Below are 20,461 nucleotides of genomic sequence, written 5' to 3'. Positions count from 1 at the left end.
TTCTGCATTTGGGTGGGGAAGGCTGTGAAACCCCACTGCCATTGTTGGTGTCAAGGGCTTTGACACCCTTCACACCTCAGTGCTAATTGTCTGATCTGTTCTGTCCTAGAACGCTTGGTAGCCTTAACTTAGCATTCAGTCCCTATAAAGTCAAATATATCACTGTCATTTATTTTCTTCTTGGCTTTAAAAGTAGCTTCAGACTAAACATTACTCACTCAGTTCCAGGTTGGATGGTGTTTTCAGGTTTCTTGTGCTTCTTTTGCCATAGCATTTTCTGTATAGACCTTGGAAATAAGAATCTTTGGTAGTAGGAATCCTTCCAGGTAATTTTGTTCAAAATCAGGTTGTAGGTTTGGAGTTTTGATTTGGAGTGAAGGTTATGTTGTGGAGTGTAGAATTCTGTATATGTCCTTATGGAAAAATCGAAGTTTATCTAAATCCATCTTTTTGTAAAAACATGCTAGAAAATGTGGCAGCCCATCTGCTCATGATCTCTCTCTGCTCTCTTGTGGACCACCAAAAATATAAAATAAAGACTTACCAGCCTTCGGAAGATGTCAGTGACTTGGACAGTGGAGAAATTGGGTGGAATTATATCAGGCTTCTGCTGGGTTTGAGCTGAGGAAGAAGAGAGAGACAAATGATAAATTACTGTTTCTAACAGATAATCTGTCAAAATAAGGAAACATTTGAGTAAATGAGGGATACAAAGTATTTTCAAAGCAGGTGCTTAGGGTCATATATAAAAATGCCCAGATGCCCATTATTTTGGCAATCATAGCTAATTAAATAAAATAAAAAAAGAGATCTGTGACTTCAAAAGAGGGGTCTCAAAGGAGCATAGGGGGTTTAAATTGTGTGCGCGTGTGTGTGTCTCAGTCAGTAGATCTCAACCCAATTGAACATTTATGGGAGATTCTGGAGTGACGCCTGAGACAGCATTTTCCAACACAATCAACAAAACATCAAATTACTGAATTTCTTGTGGAAGAATTGTGCACAGCACATTGGCCAGTGTTTATTTTTCAGTGTAACATTTCTAGTGTTGATTCAGGAGTTAAATTCACCCTGGAAGGGGTATATTAACACTCAGTGGTGTAAAATAACCACCAGTGTCAGTGTTAATAACCAGTTATTGTTTTACACTGTGGAGAGAAACGGTTTCATCAAAACCACACCCATCATTTTCGTATTTCCCAGCATGCTCTACTGCAGGTCGATACTTTAGGATTGTTTTTAGTATATGTGTTTTTGCATGTACATTGATTAATCTTATGCTTCAAAGATAAATAACAAAAATGTAAACTGATCCAAATCAGTTACTTACATTTATTGCACCCGTTACTGAAATTGTTGTTACAGTTTAAATGGTATAGATAGTCTTCTTATCAACTTTTCTAACAGTCATTCTGAATGCAGGTGTGGGTGAATAAAAACTATAATTGTTGGATATCCTAACTGGCTGGATTCCAATAAGAATTACACATCACTTTGCATAATGTGATTTACAGGCCTGACCGTTGCGCCACTCAGGCGCTGTACAACATGACCGGTCGGAAGTGGCCTACAGTACTACAGTAAGAGCAAAATAATCCTAACAAAATAAAATAACAGTTTTAGTAAGTAATACTAAAGTTGTGCACAATTATCAGTTTCTATTTAGGTTTATGTCACCCATTCATTGTCAGTTAGAGAGACACAGTAGGACCCAAAAGCATAATCAGTGCTTCAACTCCCCCTTGCGCTGGTCTGGAGTGGTGACACAAGGTACTGTACTAAACCACAAATTACCTCTAAGGAGGAACCACCGTAGTCGCCCGGCCAAACTGAGCAATCTGGGGAGAAGGGCCTTGATCAGGGAGGTGACCAAGAACCCGATGGTCACTCTGACAGAGCTCTAGAGTTCCTCTGCGGAGATGGGAGAACCTTCCAGAAGGACAACCAACTCTGCAGCACTCCAACAAACAAGGCTTTATGGTAGAGTGGCCAGATGGAAGCCACTCCTCAGTAAGACACATGACAGCCCGCTTGGAGTTTGCCAAAAGGCAGCTAAAGGACTCAGACCATGAGAAACAAGATTCTCTGGTCTGATGAAACCAAGATTGAACTCTTTGGCCTGAATGCCAAGCGTCACATCTGGAGGAAACCTGGCACCATCCCTACGGTGAAGCATGGTGGTGGCAGTATGTTTTTCAGCGGTAGGGACTGAGAGACTAGTCAGGATCAAGGGAAAGATGAACAGAGCAAAGTACAGAGAGATCCTTGATGAAAACCAGCTACAGAGCGCTCAGGACCTCAGGCTGGGGCGAAGGTTCACCTTCCAACAGGACAACAATGACCCTAAGCACACAGCCAAGACTACGCAAGAGTGGCTTTGAGACAAGTCTCTGAATGTCCTTGAGTAGCCCAGCCAGAGCCCAGACTGGAACCCAATCAAACATCTTTGGAGAGACCTGAAAATAGCTGTGCAGCGACACTCCCCATCCAACCTGACAGAGCTTGGGAGGATCTGCAGAGAAGAATGGGAGAAACTCCCCAAATACAGGTGTGCCAAGCTTGTAGCGTGATACCCAAGAAAACTCTAGGCTGTAATCACTGCCAAAGGTGCTTCAACAAAGTACTGAGTAAAGCATCTGAATACTTAAATGTGATATTTCAGTTTTTTTTGTTTTTAATACATTTGCAAACATTTCTAAAAACCTGTTTTTGCTTTGTCAAAAAAAGCAATTTTAGAATAAGGCTGTAAGATAACAAAATGTGGAAAAAGTCAACGGGCCTGAATACATATTTATATACATTTATTGTTATTGCATTGGGACATAGTCACTGACCAACAATCTGCAAAAGGGAAATGGCCACTACGGAGGCACCAATTAGGTCGCACTCACCTGTGCAACAGTACAGGACAGATTCATAATAAAAGTATGTCATTATTGTTTTTGTGGGAGGGGTTTTGGAGGACAACTGGAGGTCTACTTTGAGTGGCGCAGCAGTCTAAGGCACGGCATCTCAGTGCTAGAGGCATCACTACAGACCCTGGTTCAATTCCAGGCTGTATCACAACCGGCCATGATTGGGAGTCCCACAGGGTGGCGCACAAATGGTACAGCGTCATCCGGGTAAAGGTTTGGCCGGGGTAAGCAGTCATTGTAAATAAGAATTTGTTCTTAACTGACTTGCCTAGTTAAATATAAATAAATACAAGTATGGATAGGTTTTTCAAAATGGTGGTAAGGATACGCATCTTAAAATGTAACCCATCATGGTAAATTAAGTATAGCTAGCTATAAAACCAATGGTTTTTACATGGCTAAAGGAGAAGGATTACCATATTTACTGTCTTCAGAAAACTCAATATCTTCTGATGAAGTGGCCTGGGAAAAATAATGGGATGGTAAAACCTATTTAAGTCATGGTTTAAGAAATTCAAAAGGTGTTATGATCCTATAAAAAAATTGATCATGGAGGTACAGTCCGTTAAAGTAGATGGTCAAAGAAAACGAATTGCCTTGAATATACTACTTGATGATGAACAGTTATGGCTCATAAATCTATATAGACTGAATAATGACGATCCAAAATTCTTTGAAAACATGTATTATAATCAAATAAAAAATCGCCAAGATACAAATAATTATATTATAATGGTAGGGGACTACAACACAGTTTAGGTACGTCAGTGGACCAGAAAGGCAATCATACTATCAACTATCACCCTCTGGTGCTCAAAAAGATCAAATATTATGGACATGTTGGAATGTATGGATATTTGAAGGCTTAAAACAACTGGATCTCATATGATATACTTGGAGGCTTAATCAAGCTGGTCGGATTGATTATTTTCTGGTAACCTTTCCTTATCCTTGCCAAAATGTGATCAGACCATCAGCTTATTGGCCTCCATGTAACTATGACAGACTTTCCACGAGGGCGGGGATATTGGAAATTTAACAAGGGTTTATTGACGGACACTACTTTAACAAAAACAAAGGAATTAATAACATACTTTTTGGGGGGCAAAGTACAGGTTCAGCAGACCACTCATCATATGGGATGTCTTTAAAAAGGCCATTCAATTCAATGTTCATCACAAAAACAGTATCAGTCAGAGAAAAAACTTAAAGCAGAAATAGAAAACCTAACATTACACATCAATTGTGTAGATCAATGTAATGCAGAAGCATTGAATAAACTCAAGGCAAAGCAAAAAAGAGTGAGTAACTTATTCAGGAAGGATCAGGTTTCATTTATTTAAAAAATTTAGAAAATTTGATGGAAAACAGCGAAGAATGCACCAGGGTTTTTCCTAAATCTTCAATATAGAAACACGGCCAAAAAGAACCTACAAAAAATAGTCAGTCACAATCGATGTAGAAATCCTTCTCTCAGCAAAAGTGATCTCGAATGAGGATGTAAATCTCACTTGACGAAAAGTTTTGTGATATCATGTGGGGGCAAAACATTTGTATTAGCATTACTTGAAATGATAGGTATCAATCCTGTACTCTGGTTGTGTAAATTGCCGTTTTCACCCAACTCTGTGCCTAATACACCACGGCTCGTGTTCTTTCCCCCACCCTTTGTACTCGGAATCTTGCATGTTCGGAACGAGGTATCGCTCCTTAACCTCTATTCTAAGAACAAACCATTCTTAGTATTCACAAGGGAACACAGGGGACAGAATTTGGCCACCTCATATCAGTTCGGTTCGACACATTGAGACAGTCATGGTGGATTAAGGAAATGTAATAAAGTTGGGCTACATAATGCAAGCCCCAACTCAGAATCATTGAACTCTCACTATATCCACTCTGTGTGCATGTTGCGACAGCTCCCTTATTAATAAGTACAATAAAGGTTTTTAATCAAGTATAACCAGATTTGGTGATTGGTTCTGGCTCTCCTCATTTGTTAAATCAGAATATCTACCACATTCTTGACGATGAGGATGGGATGTGAAACTTCACCTGGTGACCACTCCTGAAGACCTGGGTAAACAATACACGGGAGATTCCAAATTGGCGTATCAGGGAAGCCGCACTCCTTGAAAGGAGCAGCTGGACTCGCCCAAGATCTGAGAGGAAGCGGGCGCGGATGGATACCACATCCCGAACATAGTATTGAGAGAGGTGAGCAGAATAAACCACCAATAGGTTAAGATGCTCCTGTGAGGGTACTCCCAGAAGCGGAGACTCCCAACTTCTTACGGCTGAAATCCCGTTAACGGGATCGATATGACAACAGCCAGTGAAAGTGCAGGGCACCAAATTCAAACAGAAATCTCATAATTAAAATTCCTCAAACATACAATATTATACACCATTTTAAAGATAAACTTATTGTTAATCCCACCAGTGTCCGATTTCAAAAAGGCTTTACGTGAAAGCATACCATGCGATTATGTTAGGTCAGCACCTAGTCACAGAAAAACACAGCCATTTTTCCAGCCAAAGAGAGGAGTCACAAAAAGCAGAAAGAGATAAAATGAATCACTAACCTTTGATGATCTTCATTAGATGACACTCATAGGACTTCATGTTACACAATACATGTATGTTTTGTTCGATAAAGTTCATATTTATATCCAAAAATCTTAGTTTACATTGGCGCGTTATGTTCAGTAATGTTTTGCTTCCAAAACATCCGGTGATTTTGCAGAGAGCCACATCAATTTACAGAAATACTCATAATAAACATTGATAAAAGATACAAGTATTATACATGGAATTATAGATAAACTTCTCCTTAATGCAACCGCTGTGCCAGATTTCAAAAAAGCTTTACGGAAAAAGCACATCATGCAATAATCTGAGTACAGCGCTCAGAGACCAAAACAAACCATACAGATACCCGCCATGTTGTGGAGTCAACAGAAGTCAGAAAATGCATTATAAATATTCACTTACCTTTGATGATCTTCATCAGAATGCACTCCCAGGAATCCCAGTTCTACAATAAATGTTTGTTTTGTTCGATAAAGTCCATCATTTATGTCCAAATACCTCCTTTTTGTTCACATGTTTAGCCCAGTAATCCAAATGCTCAATGCACGATCGCTTAGTTCAGACGAAAAGTCAAAAGTTGTATTACAGTTCGTAGAAACATGTCAAACAATGTATAGAATCAATCTTTAGGATGTTTTTATCATAAATCTTCAATAATGTTTCAACCGGACAATTCCTTTGTCTTTAGAAAGGAAAAGGAACGCAGCTAACTCACGGGCGCACGCCTGACTGAGCTCATGGCACTCTGCTAGACACCTGATTTAAGCAGCTCTCATTCTCTCCCCCTTCACAGTAGAAGCCCGAAACAAGGTTCTAAAGACTGTTGACATCTAGTGGAAGCGCAATCGGACGAAATTTTACACTGTATATTGGATAGGCAAAGACTTGAAAACCTACAAACCTCAGATTTCCCACTTCCTGGTTGGATTTTTTCTCTGGTTTTTGCCTGCCATATGAGTTCTGTTATACTCACAGACATCATTCAAACAGTTTTAGAAACTTCAGAGTATTTTCTATCCAACTCTACTAATAATATGTATATCTTAGCTTCTGGGCCTGAGTAGCAGGCAGTTTACTCTGGGCACCTTATTCATCCAAGCTACTCAATACTGCCCCCCAGCCATAAGAAGTTAAGGGGTCACAGCTGGGGTAACTGACAGAATTGGGTAAACCAGGCAATATCTCAGAGGAATTATTTCAGAGTAAGTGTCCTCTGGGATTGATTGCTGGTGGAACCAGTTTAGAGTAACCAAAAGTATGGTTGGTTGGATTGATCCCCAGCAGACCAGTGAGGTCAGTTAGGTGAGGGACCAGAGCTAGCGGAGTCTGTGTCGCTGTTTGAGTCTGAGTGAGATACTTGAATAGATTAAATTGGGCATTAGAATAGACAGGTATGCCCTGGGTTACAATTGTTAGATGTAAGTGGGGAAGTTTTTTTTGGGACCATGTTACACAATTAGACACAGGTATTCTGTAGGTAGTTTTGCATATCTGGATAGACAAAAAAGGATCTATACCACCATTATTGCAGTAGGTGAAATTCTGGTGTGGAGGCAACACCCTGCCCTAGGCCCATCGAATATACAATATTTTGATAATGGTATGGGTTTTCCTGTGTTTTTGGAAAGAGTCTAAAGTATAAACAGTGCTAAACGGTTTTCTTTGTTTGTCTACCCCTCTGTGTCTGTCTGTCTGTGGTGTGCGAGTGGAACAGGCACCATGGGAGCAAGGGACACAGTACTCCAAATCCCCCCACGGGGGCCCTGAAGGTCATGGCAGATAAGTGGGGAAGGGACATTCTGGACCAGGTGCAATTATGGCATAGGGAAGGTGGTTTTCCTTTGACAGGGACACTGAGTTTAACAATGTTAGACTCAGTCAGGGAGAGAGTGTATGGGTTAAACTGGGTTAAATATAGAAAATGGGAAAGAGGCAGAAAGGCATGCACAAAGACAGGATCCATTTAGGGGACAGCCCCGTCAGAATATGGTAGTGCAGACTGAGGAGGAAGGGAAAACTGATAAAGACGAGACAGTGAGAAAGAACAAAAAAAGAGGATGAGATTCCCCCCTACTCTTTTACTCCCAATCTCTACCCAGTACTGCCAGCACCAGTGGCCGCAGCCGGGGCCAACTACCATCCAACGACACCCCGCCAGTCGACTCAGACCCCCCTTCCTCCACTGCGCCTCCTCCCCTGTTTCTTGGGTCATCTCCTTTTGCCGCGGAAATGGGCAAGCTACTCATGGGCTTGGGCCTGATGGGGAGCCGGGCATGGATGGAGGAGTGACAGGAGGGACCAGACAAAAGTGAAGGAGACAGCAGCCCCATCAGATGACGATGATGACAGCATTGACACATCTCTTGTTTCTCCCCCCCTCAAGGATCATCTTCAAAGAATGAAGGATCTGAAGGGCACACCTGCTACGTTTCAGCAATATCCCCTGATGGCGTGTCCCAACCACCAGCAGCTGATGACGCCGCGGCAGCGGACTTGACCCCCATTGCCTACATACAAAGGACCTGGAGGCCTGATGAAATCAAAAGCATTGTTGAGGACCTGCCTGACCCTAGCAAAGATGCAGTACAGTTTGCAGCAGAGATGAGAGTTTTAGCTGGACAATACAAGGCCTCAGCAGCTGAAATAGCTCACATCTACAAGAAGATGCTAGGGTTGAGGTGGGCTGATGTACAAGGAGACTTTGATCTCAATGAACAATGGGCAGAAAATGGTGGGTACCAAGATCAGTTAACAACTTTGATGGGTAGAGTCACGGCAATGTATCCGGCCAAAACCGATTGGACAGCCATTCGAGCATGCAAGATGGGAGAGGAAGAGACACTAGAAGACTTCCGAAAAAGGTTGGAGACCTGTTTTAGGCTGCACTGTGGTATCAGGCCGAATGAAGCCTATGGAGACCTGTTGAAGGACTTCCTAGTGAGGGGCCTGGCACTCAAGGCTGTTGAGTCTGCCAATAAGAATGTTGTGATTGACAGAGTCAAAAGCCTTGGCACGGTCGATGAATACAGCTGCACAGTATTGTCTCTTATCGATGGCGGTTATGATATCGTTTAGGACCTTGAGCATGGCTAAGGTGCACCCATGACCAGCTCTGAAACCGGATTGCATAGCGGAGAAGGTACGGTGGGATTCGAAATGGTCGGAAATCTGTTTGTTAACTTGGCTATCGAAGACCTTAGAAAAGGCAGGGCAGGATAGATATAGGTTTGTAACAGTTTGGGTCTAGAGTGTCTCCCCTTTTGAAGAGGGGGATGATCGTGGCAGCTTTCCAATCTTTGGGAATCTCAGACGATACGAAAGAGGTTAAACAGGCTATTAATAGGGGTTGCAACAATTTCGGCAGATAATTTTAGAAAGAGGGTCCAGATTGTCTAGCCCGGCTGATTTGTATGGGTCCAGATTTTGCAGCTCTTTTCAGAACATCAGCTATCTGGATTTGGGTGAAGGAGAAATGGGGGAGGCTTGGGCGAGTTGCTGTGGGGAGTGCAGGGCTGTTGACTGGGGTAGGGGTAGCCAGGTGGAAAGCATGGCCAGCCGTAGAAAAATGCTTATTGAAATTCTCAATTATAGTGGATTTATCGGTGGTGACAGTGTTTCCTAGCCTCAGTGCAGTGGGCAGCTGGGAGGAGGTGCTCTTATTCTCCATGGACTTTACAGTGTCCCAGAACTTTGAGTGTGTGCTACAGGATGCAAATTTCTGCTTGAAAAAGCTAGCCTTAGCTTTCCTAACTGCCCGTGTATATTGGTTCCTAACTTCCCTGAAAAGTTGCATATCACAGGGGCTATTCCATGCTAATGCAGAACGCCACAGGATGTTTTTGTGCTGGTCAAGGGCAGTCAGATCTGGAGAGAACCAAGGGCTGTATCTGTTCCTGGTTCTACATTTTTTGAAAGGGGCATACTTATTTAAGACGGTGAGGAAGGACCTTTTAAAGAATGACCAGGCATCCTCTACTGATGGGATGAGGTCAATATCCTTCCAGGATACCCGGGCCAGGTCAATTGGAAAAGCCTGCTCGCTGAAGTGTTTTAGGGAGCGCTTGACAGTGACGAGGGGTGGTCGTTTGACCGCAGACCCATTACGGATGCAGGCAACGAGGCAGTGATCGCTGAGATCTTGGTTGAAAACAGCAGAGGTGTATTTAGAGGGCAAGTTGGTTAGGATGACATCTATGAGGGTGTCCATGTTTACGGAATTTGGGGTTATATCTGGTGGGTTCATTGATCATTTCTGTGAGGTTGAGGGCATCAAGCTTAGATTGTAGGATGACCGGGGTGTTAAGCATGTCCCAGTTTAGGTCACCTAGCAGCACTAGCTCTGAAGATAGATGGGGGGGGCAATCAGTTCACATATGGTGTCCCCCTGGTGTCCACCCTCAGGGCTGAGGGTGGTCAATAGCAAGCGGCAACGGTGAGAGACTTGTTTCTGGAAAGGTGGATTTTTAAAAGTAGAAGATCAAACTTTTTGAGCACAGACCTGGACAGTAAGACAGAACTCTGCAGGCTCTCTCTGCAGTAGATTGCAACACCGCCCCCTTTGGCAATTCTATCTTGTCGGGAAAAGTTAGTTAGGGATGGAAATTTCTGGGTTTTAGGTGGTCTTCCTGAGCAAGGATTCAGACACGGCCAGGACATCCGGGTTGGCAGAGTGTGCTAGGGCTTCTAATGTTAACATGCATGAAACCTAGGCTATCACAGTTACAGAAGTCAACAAATGATAGCGCCTGGGGAATGGGAGTGGAGCTAGGCACTGCAGGGCCTGGATTCACCTCCACATCACCAGAGGAACAGAGGAGGAGTAGAATGAGGGTACGGCTAAAGGCTAAATGAACTGGTCGCCTAGTATGTTCAGAATAGTGTAAAAGGAGCAGATATCTGGGCATGGTAGAAAAGATTCAAGGCATAATGTACAGACAAAGGTATGGTAGGATGTGAGTACAGTGAGGGTAAACCTGTGCATAGTGACGATGAAAGAGATAGTCTCTAGAAATATAATTTAAGCCAGGTGATGTCACCGCATGTGTGGTAGGTGGAACTAAAGTGTTAAATAAGGCGTATTGAGCAGCTAGAGGCTCTACAGTGAAATAAGGCAATAATTACTAACCAAAGCAGCAATGAACAAGGCATATTGACGTTAGCAACAGGCATGCGTAGCTGAGTGAACATAGGAGTCCAGTGAGTGGCTTCAGGCAGCAAGCGGCCGGGGCTAGCAAAAGGGCCTTGGAGGGATGTCGCGACGGAAGAAAGTCTGTTGTGGCCCCCTCGTGCTATTACGTCGTCAGACGGATCAGCAGGGCTCCGTTTGGTAACCAGGCCAATTTGCAAAAAATAAATACAAATAAAATAAAAATTGGTGTAGTGGCCAAAGAATTTGTCTGATGGGCCTCTTAAGCGGACAGTCCGATGTGTTCTAGACAGTAGTGGGCCGCAGTTTGCTAGTAGCCAGTTAGCTGGTAGCAAGTTAGCTGGCTAGCTTTAGATGGGGGATTCGGATTCTTAAGTATAAAATAGCAGATCCGTACCACAATGCGTGAGGCGGGTTGCAAGAGAGTATATTCAGTCCGTAGATGGAAAGTGATATTAAAATATATATACGGGAAAAAAACAAGGAAAAACAATATTTACATGGGACAGGGAAGGACAAGACAATATCACACGTCCGACTGCTACGCCATCTTGGAACAGAGATTGCCTACGGGCAAGGGATAAGTATGATTTTGGCAGGATGAAGGGGGCTGAGCCCCTTGTAGTCACTCCCAAAGATACCAGGCGCCCTTCCAGAGCACAGTATTCACTTAGTAAAGATGCTAATTGTTTTATTACACATGTACATGCCTCACTGTTAGAACACGGAGCGTTAGTGCTGTGTCCACTCACCTTGCAACACCCCTATCTTGCCAGTGAGGCAGGCCTCGGGCATGAGCAAACACAGCATCACCTATGTGGTTCCCAATCCTACTATGCTGTTGTCTGCAGTTCCAGCAACAGCAAATTGGTTTTCAGTTATTGATTTGGCTAATGCGTTTTTTTAGCATCCCCGTGGCAACAGATTTTCAGTTCTGGTTTGCTTTTACATTCTTTGGCAAGAGATTTACTTGGACCGATGGTCCCCATGGGGTACACAGACTCCCCCCGCAATTTTTTCAACTGCATTGGCACAAAATTGAGGGTTTCCTTCCCCCGGAGGGGAGCACTCTAATACAGTACGTGGATGACTTATTGCTATGCTCTGAGACTCTCCAGTCCTGTGAAACTGACACAAGAGCTCTGTCAGAGAACAGCCCAAGTATCAAGAGAGAAGTTGCAACTAATCTCCCAAACGGTGCAATATCTGGGTCATGATATCACTCCCAGCTGGGCACAGAGAGTGCAAGCCATTCTCTCTGTCCCACAGCCTGTTACCAAGTAACACATGATGTCACTGACTGGTATGGCAGGGTATTGTAGGGCGTGGCTGCCTGACTATGCAGAGGTTGTCCAGCCTCTCTCTGATCTCACTTATGGTCACAAAATGGCTATGAATGATAAGATAAAGTGGGTTTGACGGCCCTGACAAACCTGAAACAACTCATGACTACTTCCCCATGCTTGGGGCTCCCTAACCACTCTAAACCATTTAATCTGTGTGTGAGAAAAATGGTTTGGGGTCTTCTGTTTTGACACAGGAACATGGAGGAAAGCAGAGACCAGTGGGTTACAATCCTAAACAATTGGACAGTGTGGCGAGAGGTTTGGTGTGTTGTTTAAAAGGCGGTGGCTGCTGCTACTGAAACTGTGTTAGCGTGTGCAGATATTGTGGCTATGTGCCAGTTAACTGTTCACGTCCTACATGCGGTCCATGCTCTTATTTCACAGGCAAAGAGAGCACACCTGACTCCAGGGAGAATCTGAATGTGCTGCTCACAATGTGACCCTGAAGAGGTGCACTGTGCCCAATACAGCTAAACTGTTGCCGACCCCTGATGACGGAGAACCTCATGACTGCACAGCCCTTGTTGAAGATGGTATCCAAACCAAGGTCAGACTTAACTGATGTACCAATACAGAATGCTGATTTGGAATAATTTGTGGATGGCTCAGCGGTCTGACAAGGGAGAGCCACTTGTGGCTTATGCTGTAACAGCATCTACCACACTTGAAAGTGCTAAATTGCCCTCACACCTCAAGCTGCTGAGTTGTTTGCTCTTATGAGAGCTTGCATTTTGGCTAAAGGACAAACTGTTACCATTTACACTGACAGTAGATATGCATTTGGCATGGTACATGCTTTTGGAACCCTATGGAAGCAGCAAGGTTCTCTCACGTCATCAGGTAAGACAATCTCACATTCGAAATGGGTTGACAACCTTTGAAATATTTTTTTCTCACATTTTAACTTTATTTGGACTGGCAAACCAGATCAAGTTAAATGAGCATATTTATATAATAATATTATATATAATTATATAATTAAAACGTTTAAATATTAAGGCATTAAGCCTCTCTCTTAAAGCCTAAATTGTACTGAAATTGTATATACAGTTTAAGTCGGAAGTTGACATGCACTTAGGTTGGAGTCATTAAAACTCGTTTTTCAACCACTCCACAAATGTCTTGTTCACAAACTATAGTTTTGGCAAGTCGTTTAGGACATCTACTTTGTGCATGACACATTTTTCCCAACAATTGTTAACAGACAGATTATTTCACTTATAATTCATAGGACTCGTTTTACTGTGGATATAGATACTTTTGTACCCATTTCCTCCAGCATCTTCACAAGGTCCTTTGCTGTTGCTCTGGGATTGATTTACACTTTTCACACCAAAATACATTCATCTCTAGGAGACAGAACGCATCGAATTCCCGAGCGGTATGAAGGCTGCTTGGTCCCATGGTGTTTATACTTGCATACTATTATTTGTACAGATGAACGTGGTACCTTCAGGCGTTTGGAAATTGCTCCCAAGGATGAACCAGACTTGTGGAGGTCTACAATTTTTTTTCTGAGGTTTTGGCTGATTTCTTTTGATTTTCCCATGATGTCAAGCAAAGAGGCACTGAGTTTGAAGGTAGGCCTTGAAATACATCCACAGGTACACCTCCAATTGACTCAAATTATGTCAATTAGCCTATCATATGCTTCCAAAGCCATGACATCACTTTCTGGAATTTTCCAAGCTGTTTAAAGGCACAGTTAACATAGTGTATGTAAACTTCTGACCCACTGGAATTGTGATACAGTGAAATAAAACAAAATTGTTGAGTGGTTGAAAAATGAGTTTTAATGACTCCAACCTAAGTGTATGTAAACTTCCGACTTCAACTGTATATATATAAAAATGAAATATCACATATAATTAAGTATTCAGACCCTATAGTCAGTGCTTTGTTGAAGCACCTTTGGCAGTGAATACAGCCTGGAGTCTTCTTGGGTATCACGCTACAAGCTAGGCATACATGGGGAGTTTCTTCCATTTTTCTCTGCAGATCCTCTCAAGCTCTGTCAGGTTGGATGGGGAGCGTCACAGCACAGCTATTTTCAGGTCTCTCCAGAGATGTTCGATCGGTTTCAAGTCCAGGCTCTGGTTGTACTGTTGGAAGGTGAACCTAAGCCCCAGTCAGAGGTCCTGAGTGCTCTATAGCAGGTTTTCATCAAGGATCTCTGTACTTTAGTCAGGATCGAGGGAAAGGGGAACTGAGCAGTCTCCCAGTCCCTGCCGCTGAAAAACATCCCATCAGCATGCTGCCATCACAATGCTTCACCGTAGGGATGGTGCCAGGTTTCCACTAGACGTGACGCTTGGCATTCAGGCCAAAGAGTTCAATCTTGGTTTCATTAAATACGAGAATCTTGTTTCTCTGGTCAGAGTCCTGTAGGTGCCTTTGGGCAAATTCCAAGCGGGCTGTCATGTGCCTTTTACTGAGGAGTGGCTTCCGTCTGGCCACTTAACCATAAAGGCCTGATTGGTGGAGTGCAGCAGAGATGGTTGTCCTTCTGGAAGGTTCTCCCAACTCAACAGAGGAACTCTGGAGCTCTGTAAGTTTGACCGTTGGGTTCTTGGTCACCTCCCTGACCAAGGCCCTTCTACCCAGATTGCTCAGTTTGGCCGGGCGGCCAGCTCTAGGAAGAGTCTTAAACGTCTTCCATTTAAGAATGATGGTGGCCACTGTGTTCTTTTGGGACCTTCAATGCTGCAGACATTTATTGGTACCCTTCCCCAGATCTGTGCCTTCTACACAATCCAGTCTCGGAGCAATACGGACAATTCCGTAGACCTCCTGGCCTGGTTTAAGCTCTGACATGCACTGTCAACTGTGGGACCTTATATAGACAGGTGTGTGCCTTTCCAAATCATGTCCAATCAATTGAATGTACCACAGGTGGACTCCAATCAAGTTGTAGAAACATTAAGGATGATCAATGGAAACAGGATGCACCTGAGCTCAATTTCGAGTCTCATAGCAAAGGGTCTGAATACTTATTTAAATAAGTTTATAAGCAAATATTTCAAATAACCTGTTTTCACTGTCATTATGGGCTATTGTGTGTTGATTAAATAAAACCATTGTCATCAATTTTAGAATAAGGCTGTAACATAACAAAATGTGGGAAAGTCAAGGGGTCTGAATATTTTCCGAATGCACTATATATATATATATATATATAGTGTATCATTATACTCTTGGGTAAATTATTTATTTTTAGGGCAATATCAGTAGACATTTTACAAATATGAAGGTTCAGGACCCTCATTAGACATCATAGCAAAATGGAGGGATGTAATGCAAAAGGAAATAGAAAAATGGCATTATACAGGGAAAGACGGGTTAATCTGTGGCGTGTTGGAGTTAAGATCAGAATGAATGGTGAATTGGCCACTGTGGGTGAAAATCCAGCACTTGAAGAAAGAGGAAGTTAGAAATATGTATAATTATTTAACTACAGGTACCGTAGATGACAGCGAAATAGCAGTGGAAGTATTGTTGTCCGTTAGTTTACTCCAATTAGGGTAGGGATGGTAGGGGAGGGAAAAGTATAGAAAAACCCCCAAAAGAAATGGAAACAATTACATTGATAGAACCTACAATCTAGGTGTAATAGTAAAGCTGTTCTACCCTCTTCCCACTTAAAAAATAACCACAATCAAGTTAATTTGAACACTGTAAGAGTTGAATGGTGAACACCGCAACAGAGTTCAATTTTGAACACTTCCAAAAGTCTTATTATAACACCAGTTCAGTGGGTGTACACTTTCGAGTTGAATGTACACCATTGATTTTGCTGTGTGATGCATCCCGCCAATAGAGTTCCAGACACTTGTAGAATCTATGCGAACCCGCATTGAAGCGGTTCTGGCGGCTCCCCAACGCCCTATTAAGACACTTTATGATAGTGTTTCCTTTATTTTTGGCAGATATCTGTATCTCTACACATACATCACTTTACTGAAAAACTCGCTCACACAACTGCACTCACAGTCTAATTACTGGTGCTCACACTTACAAAACACACTCACAGTGTATCTCGGGAGCCTCTGCTGTCTCGTCGAAGTCGTCCTCTCGGTCCATCTCAGAGTATTTGTCCAAAGAGCGTTTGTGCACGAAGGAGAGCACCTCCTGTAGAATATCCATCTTCCTTAAGATCTTACACAGACCGTGTACTCTCATAGCTTCCTCATGTCTGATCAATGCACGACGCAGGTGGGCCTTACCTAGAGCACGCACGCAGGCACACACACACACACACACACACAAAGACACAGACACACAGGAAAAGCTTTAGTAGGATATCACAAAGGCCATGGTTGCGCATCAAATATAGATACAGTTGAAGTCAGAAGTTCACATAAAATAGTTTTAATGACTCCAAACTAAGTTTTTCAACCACTCCACAAATGTCTTGTCAACAAACTAGTTTTGCAAGTTGGTTAGGACACCTACCTTGTGCATGACAAGTCATTTTTCCAACAATTGTTGAAAGACAGATTATTTCACTGTATCACAATTCCAGTGGGTCAGAAGTTTACTTACATTAAGTTGACTGTGCCATTAAACAGCTTGGAAAATTCCAGAAAATTATGTCATGGCTTTAGAAGCGTATGATAGGGTAATTGACATAATTTGAGTCAATTGGAGGTGTACCTGTGGATGTATTTCAAGGCCTACCTTCAAACTCAGTGCCTCTGTGCTTGACATGATGGGAAAATCAAAAGAAATTAGTCAAGACCTCAGGAAAAAAATTGTGGACCTCCACAAGTCTGGTTCATCCTTTGGAGCAATTTCCAAACGCCTGAAGGTACAACGTTCATCTGTACAAACAATAGTACACAAGTATAAACACCATGGGACCACGTAGCCGTCATACCGCTCAGGAAGGAGATGTGTTCTGTCTCCTAGAGATGAACGTACTTTGGTGCGAAAAGTGCAAATCAATCCCAGAACAACAGCAAAGGACCTTGTGACGATGTTGGAGGAAACAGATACAAAAGTATCTATATCCACAGTAAAACGAGTCCTATGTCGATATATCCTGAAAGGCCGCTCAGCAAGGAAGAAGCCACTGCTCCAAAACCACCATAAAAAAGCCAGACTACGGTTTGCAACTGCACATGGGAACAAAGATCATACTTTTTGGAGAAATGTTCTCTGGTCTGATGAAACAAAAATAGAACTGTTTGGCCATAACGACCATCGTTATGTTTGGAGGAAAAAGGAGGAGGCTTGCAAGCCGAAGAACACCATCCCAACCGTGAAGCACGGGGGTGGCAGCATCATGTTGTGGGGGTGCTTTGCTGCAGGAGATACTGGTGCACTTCACAAAATAGATGGCATCACGAGGAAGGAAAATTATGTGGATATATTGAAGCAACATCTCAAGATATCAGTCAGGAAGTTAAAGCTTGGTCGCAAATGGGTCTTCCAAATGGACAATGACCCCAAGCATACTTACAAAGTTGTGGCAAACTGGCTTAAGGACAACAAAGTCAAGGTATTGGAGTGGCCATCACAAAGCCCTGACCTCAATACATAGAAAATTTGTGGGCAGAACTGAAAAAGCGTGTGCGAGCAAGGAGATCTACAAACTTGACTCAGTTATACCAGCTCCGTCAGGAGGAATGGGCCAAAATCCACCCAACTTATTGTGGGAAGCTTGTGGAAGGTTCCCCGAAAAGTTTGACCCAAGTTACACAATTTAAAGGCAATGCTAGCAAATACTAATTGACCGTATGTAAACTTCTGACCCACTGGGAATGTGATGAAAGAAATAAAAGCTGAAATAAATCACTATTATTCTGACATTTCACATTCTTAAAATAAAGTGGGGAGCCTAACTGACCTAAAACAGGGAATTTTTACTAGAATTGTCAGGAATTGTGAAAAACTGAGTTGAAATGTATTTGGCTAAGGTGTATGTAAACTTCCGACTTCAACTATATGTGTTTGTGTGTGTGGTGAGTGCGAGCGTTCTCACCCAGTTTGCGTCTCTCCTCGGGGTCTCTGAGCACCTGGCTGAGTGGGGGTCCAGCAGGATTACTGACATGGAGCTGGAGGAGAGCCTTCTCTCCCTCTTCATCAATGGACTCTACGGGACACAACACACACTGGTAGATAGACACACATTTACTGGAATACACACACTCATACTAAAACACACGCACACACAAACAGGACAATTTCCGAACCACCACAATCGGCATTCCTGTCATCATCAATATCAGACTCAACTCAACACACACCCACCCACTGCACGGTGATACTTACGTGTGAGGTCACAGAGAGCGACAGCAGCATAGTAGTGTGAGAGAGCTCTGAAGTGTTCTGCTTTCACCTGAACCATGGAGGCCCAGGAGAATGGGACATAGTCCTTCACTAGGGGCTGAGACATGGTCTGGAGCACCAAGCTATACACGTCTGATACCTATAGCGAGAGAGAGAGAAAAAGACGGATGAACAGAGACAGGAGAATGGAACATAGGCCTTCACTAGGGGCTGAGACATGGTCTGGAGCACCAAGTTACTGTAAAACATCAATTAAACACAGTCTCAAATAGCCACCTGTCCCTTTTAATAACCGGTCAACGGCACATTTCAGCAAATAAACACTGTTTCAAATAAACTCTAGGTCTAAATTAATTATTTACGAGGTCACCATGAATTGTTTACAAGGTTTAATGTTTGATTTGTTACATTAAATAATTCAAAAATTACTAAAAAATAAATGGCAATCATCCGTTTTTAAATCGGCAGTAAGAAACTGCTAGCCATTGACTGCTAACAGCTGAGAACTGCTAGCTGGCAAGCACAAAAACAGTAAACAACTTCAGCAGTTCATACTCCTAGAAAATCAGCAGATCGCCATCTAGTGGCAAAAGTAAGAACTGACGAAAATGCACAGTTAAAGAGGAGAATAATATTATTCTGTCAAGGAAAAGTTATATATATATATAGAGAGAGAGAGAAATGTGACCGTGTGCAAATGATAACACAGTGCAGAAAAGGGAGAAATGTATTAAAATGCTGGAAGTGATGAATGCTGAAATTAAACAATTAACTATGCAAATCAGCAAAAGCTGTGCATCAAATAGACACCTAACTCAAATAGAAGCCTGTCTGTAATAAGTGCCTGTTGAGTTCAGTGATTTAAGCAAATAAACACCCGGGCTAATAAAGTTTTACAGTGTATAGGTCTTATACCTACAGAGAGAGAGCGAAAGAAAACACAGGACAGGCTGTGCCAACTCTGCTCCCGGGGAAAGGTAGAGAAAGAGCTGGATTTCCTATTACACTGTGAAAAATACTTAGACCTAAGATAAATCTTTCTTTACAAAAACTATCATTCATTGCAATGAATTTGAAACTATAAAATAAAATAATTAAAAAATATATTTATTGGATGAAAAACCAAAATGTGTAGTTTGGGCAGACAAGGACAGTATGTGGCCTCTTGCCACAACCAGAGGGCCAGCCAGTGAAAAGTACAATGCAACAATAGTATTTGCAATTTTGTTTTGGCTTTCATACACTATACATACAAAAGCATGTGGACACCCCTTCAAATCAGTGAATTCTGCCATTTCAGCCACACCCGTTGCTGACAGCAGTATAAAGAAAATCGAGCACACGGCCATGCAATCGTTATAGACAAACATTGGCAGTCGAATGGCCTTACTGAAGAGCTCAGTGACTTTCAACGTGGCACTGTCATAGGATGTCACCTTTCCAACAAGTCAGTTAGTCAAATGTCTGCCCTGATAGAGCTGCCCAGGGCAACTGTAGGTGCTGTTATTGTGAAGTGGAAACGTCTAGGAGCAACAACGGTTCAACCGCGATGTGGTAGGCCACACAAGCTCACATAACGGGACCGCCGAGTGCTGAAGCGCATAGCGTGTAAAAATTGTCTGTCATCGGTTGCAACACTCACTACCGAGTTCCAAAATGCCTTTGGAAGCAAAGTCAGCACAAGAACTGTTCGTCGGAAGCTTCATGAAATTGGTTTCCATGGCCGAGCAGCAGCACACAAGCCTAAGATCACCATACGCAATGCCAAGAGTAAACTGGAGTTGTGTAAAGCTTGAGTAGGAATAATTGTCTGGGGCTGTTTTTCATGGTTCGGGCTAGGTCCCTTAGATCCAGTGAACGGAAATCTTAATGCTACAGCATACAATGATATTCTAGACGATTCTGTGCTTCCAAGTTTGTGGCAACAGTTTTTTTTATATTTTACCTTTATTTAACTAGGCAAGTCAGTAAAGAACAAATTCTTATTTTCAATGACGGCCTAGTGGGTTAACTGCCTTATTCAGGGGCAAAATGGCAGATTTGTACCCAGTGAGCTCGGGGATTCGAACTTGCAACCTTTCGGTTACTAGCCCAACGCTCTAACCACTAGGCTACCCTGCCGCCCCGACCCGAGGAAGGCCCTTTCCTGTTTCAGCACGACAAAGCCCCCA

General features: G+C 42.8%; 1 protein-coding gene across 1 annotated transcript in view; it reads right to left on the bottom strand.

The window, feature by feature from the left end:
* LOC120052108 (rhophilin-1-like) overlaps positions 1-20,461 on the bottom strand; it is a 54,558-nt gene that overhangs the window by 8,164 nt on the left and 25,933 nt on the right. Inside the window, exons 11-14 of the mRNA XM_038998958.1 lie at positions 18,273-18,429; positions 17,983-18,093; positions 16,028-16,222; positions 545-621 (exon numbers count right to left, since the gene is read on the bottom strand). Of these exons, the coding sequence (XP_038854886.1) occupies positions 545-621; positions 16,028-16,222; positions 17,983-18,093; positions 18,273-18,429 (540 nt within the window). The remainder of the gene's footprint in view (positions 1-544; positions 622-16,027; positions 16,223-17,982; positions 18,094-18,272; positions 18,430-20,461) is intronic.

The sequence above is a fragment of the Salvelinus namaycush genome, chromosome 8 (assembly GCF_016432855.1).
Source record: "Salvelinus namaycush isolate Seneca chromosome 8, SaNama_1.0, whole genome shotgun sequence".
Classification (NCBI taxonomy): domain Eukaryota; kingdom Metazoa; phylum Chordata; class Actinopteri; order Salmoniformes; family Salmonidae; genus Salvelinus; species Salvelinus namaycush.
This window is presented reverse-complemented; position numbering and strand designations above follow the sequence as displayed.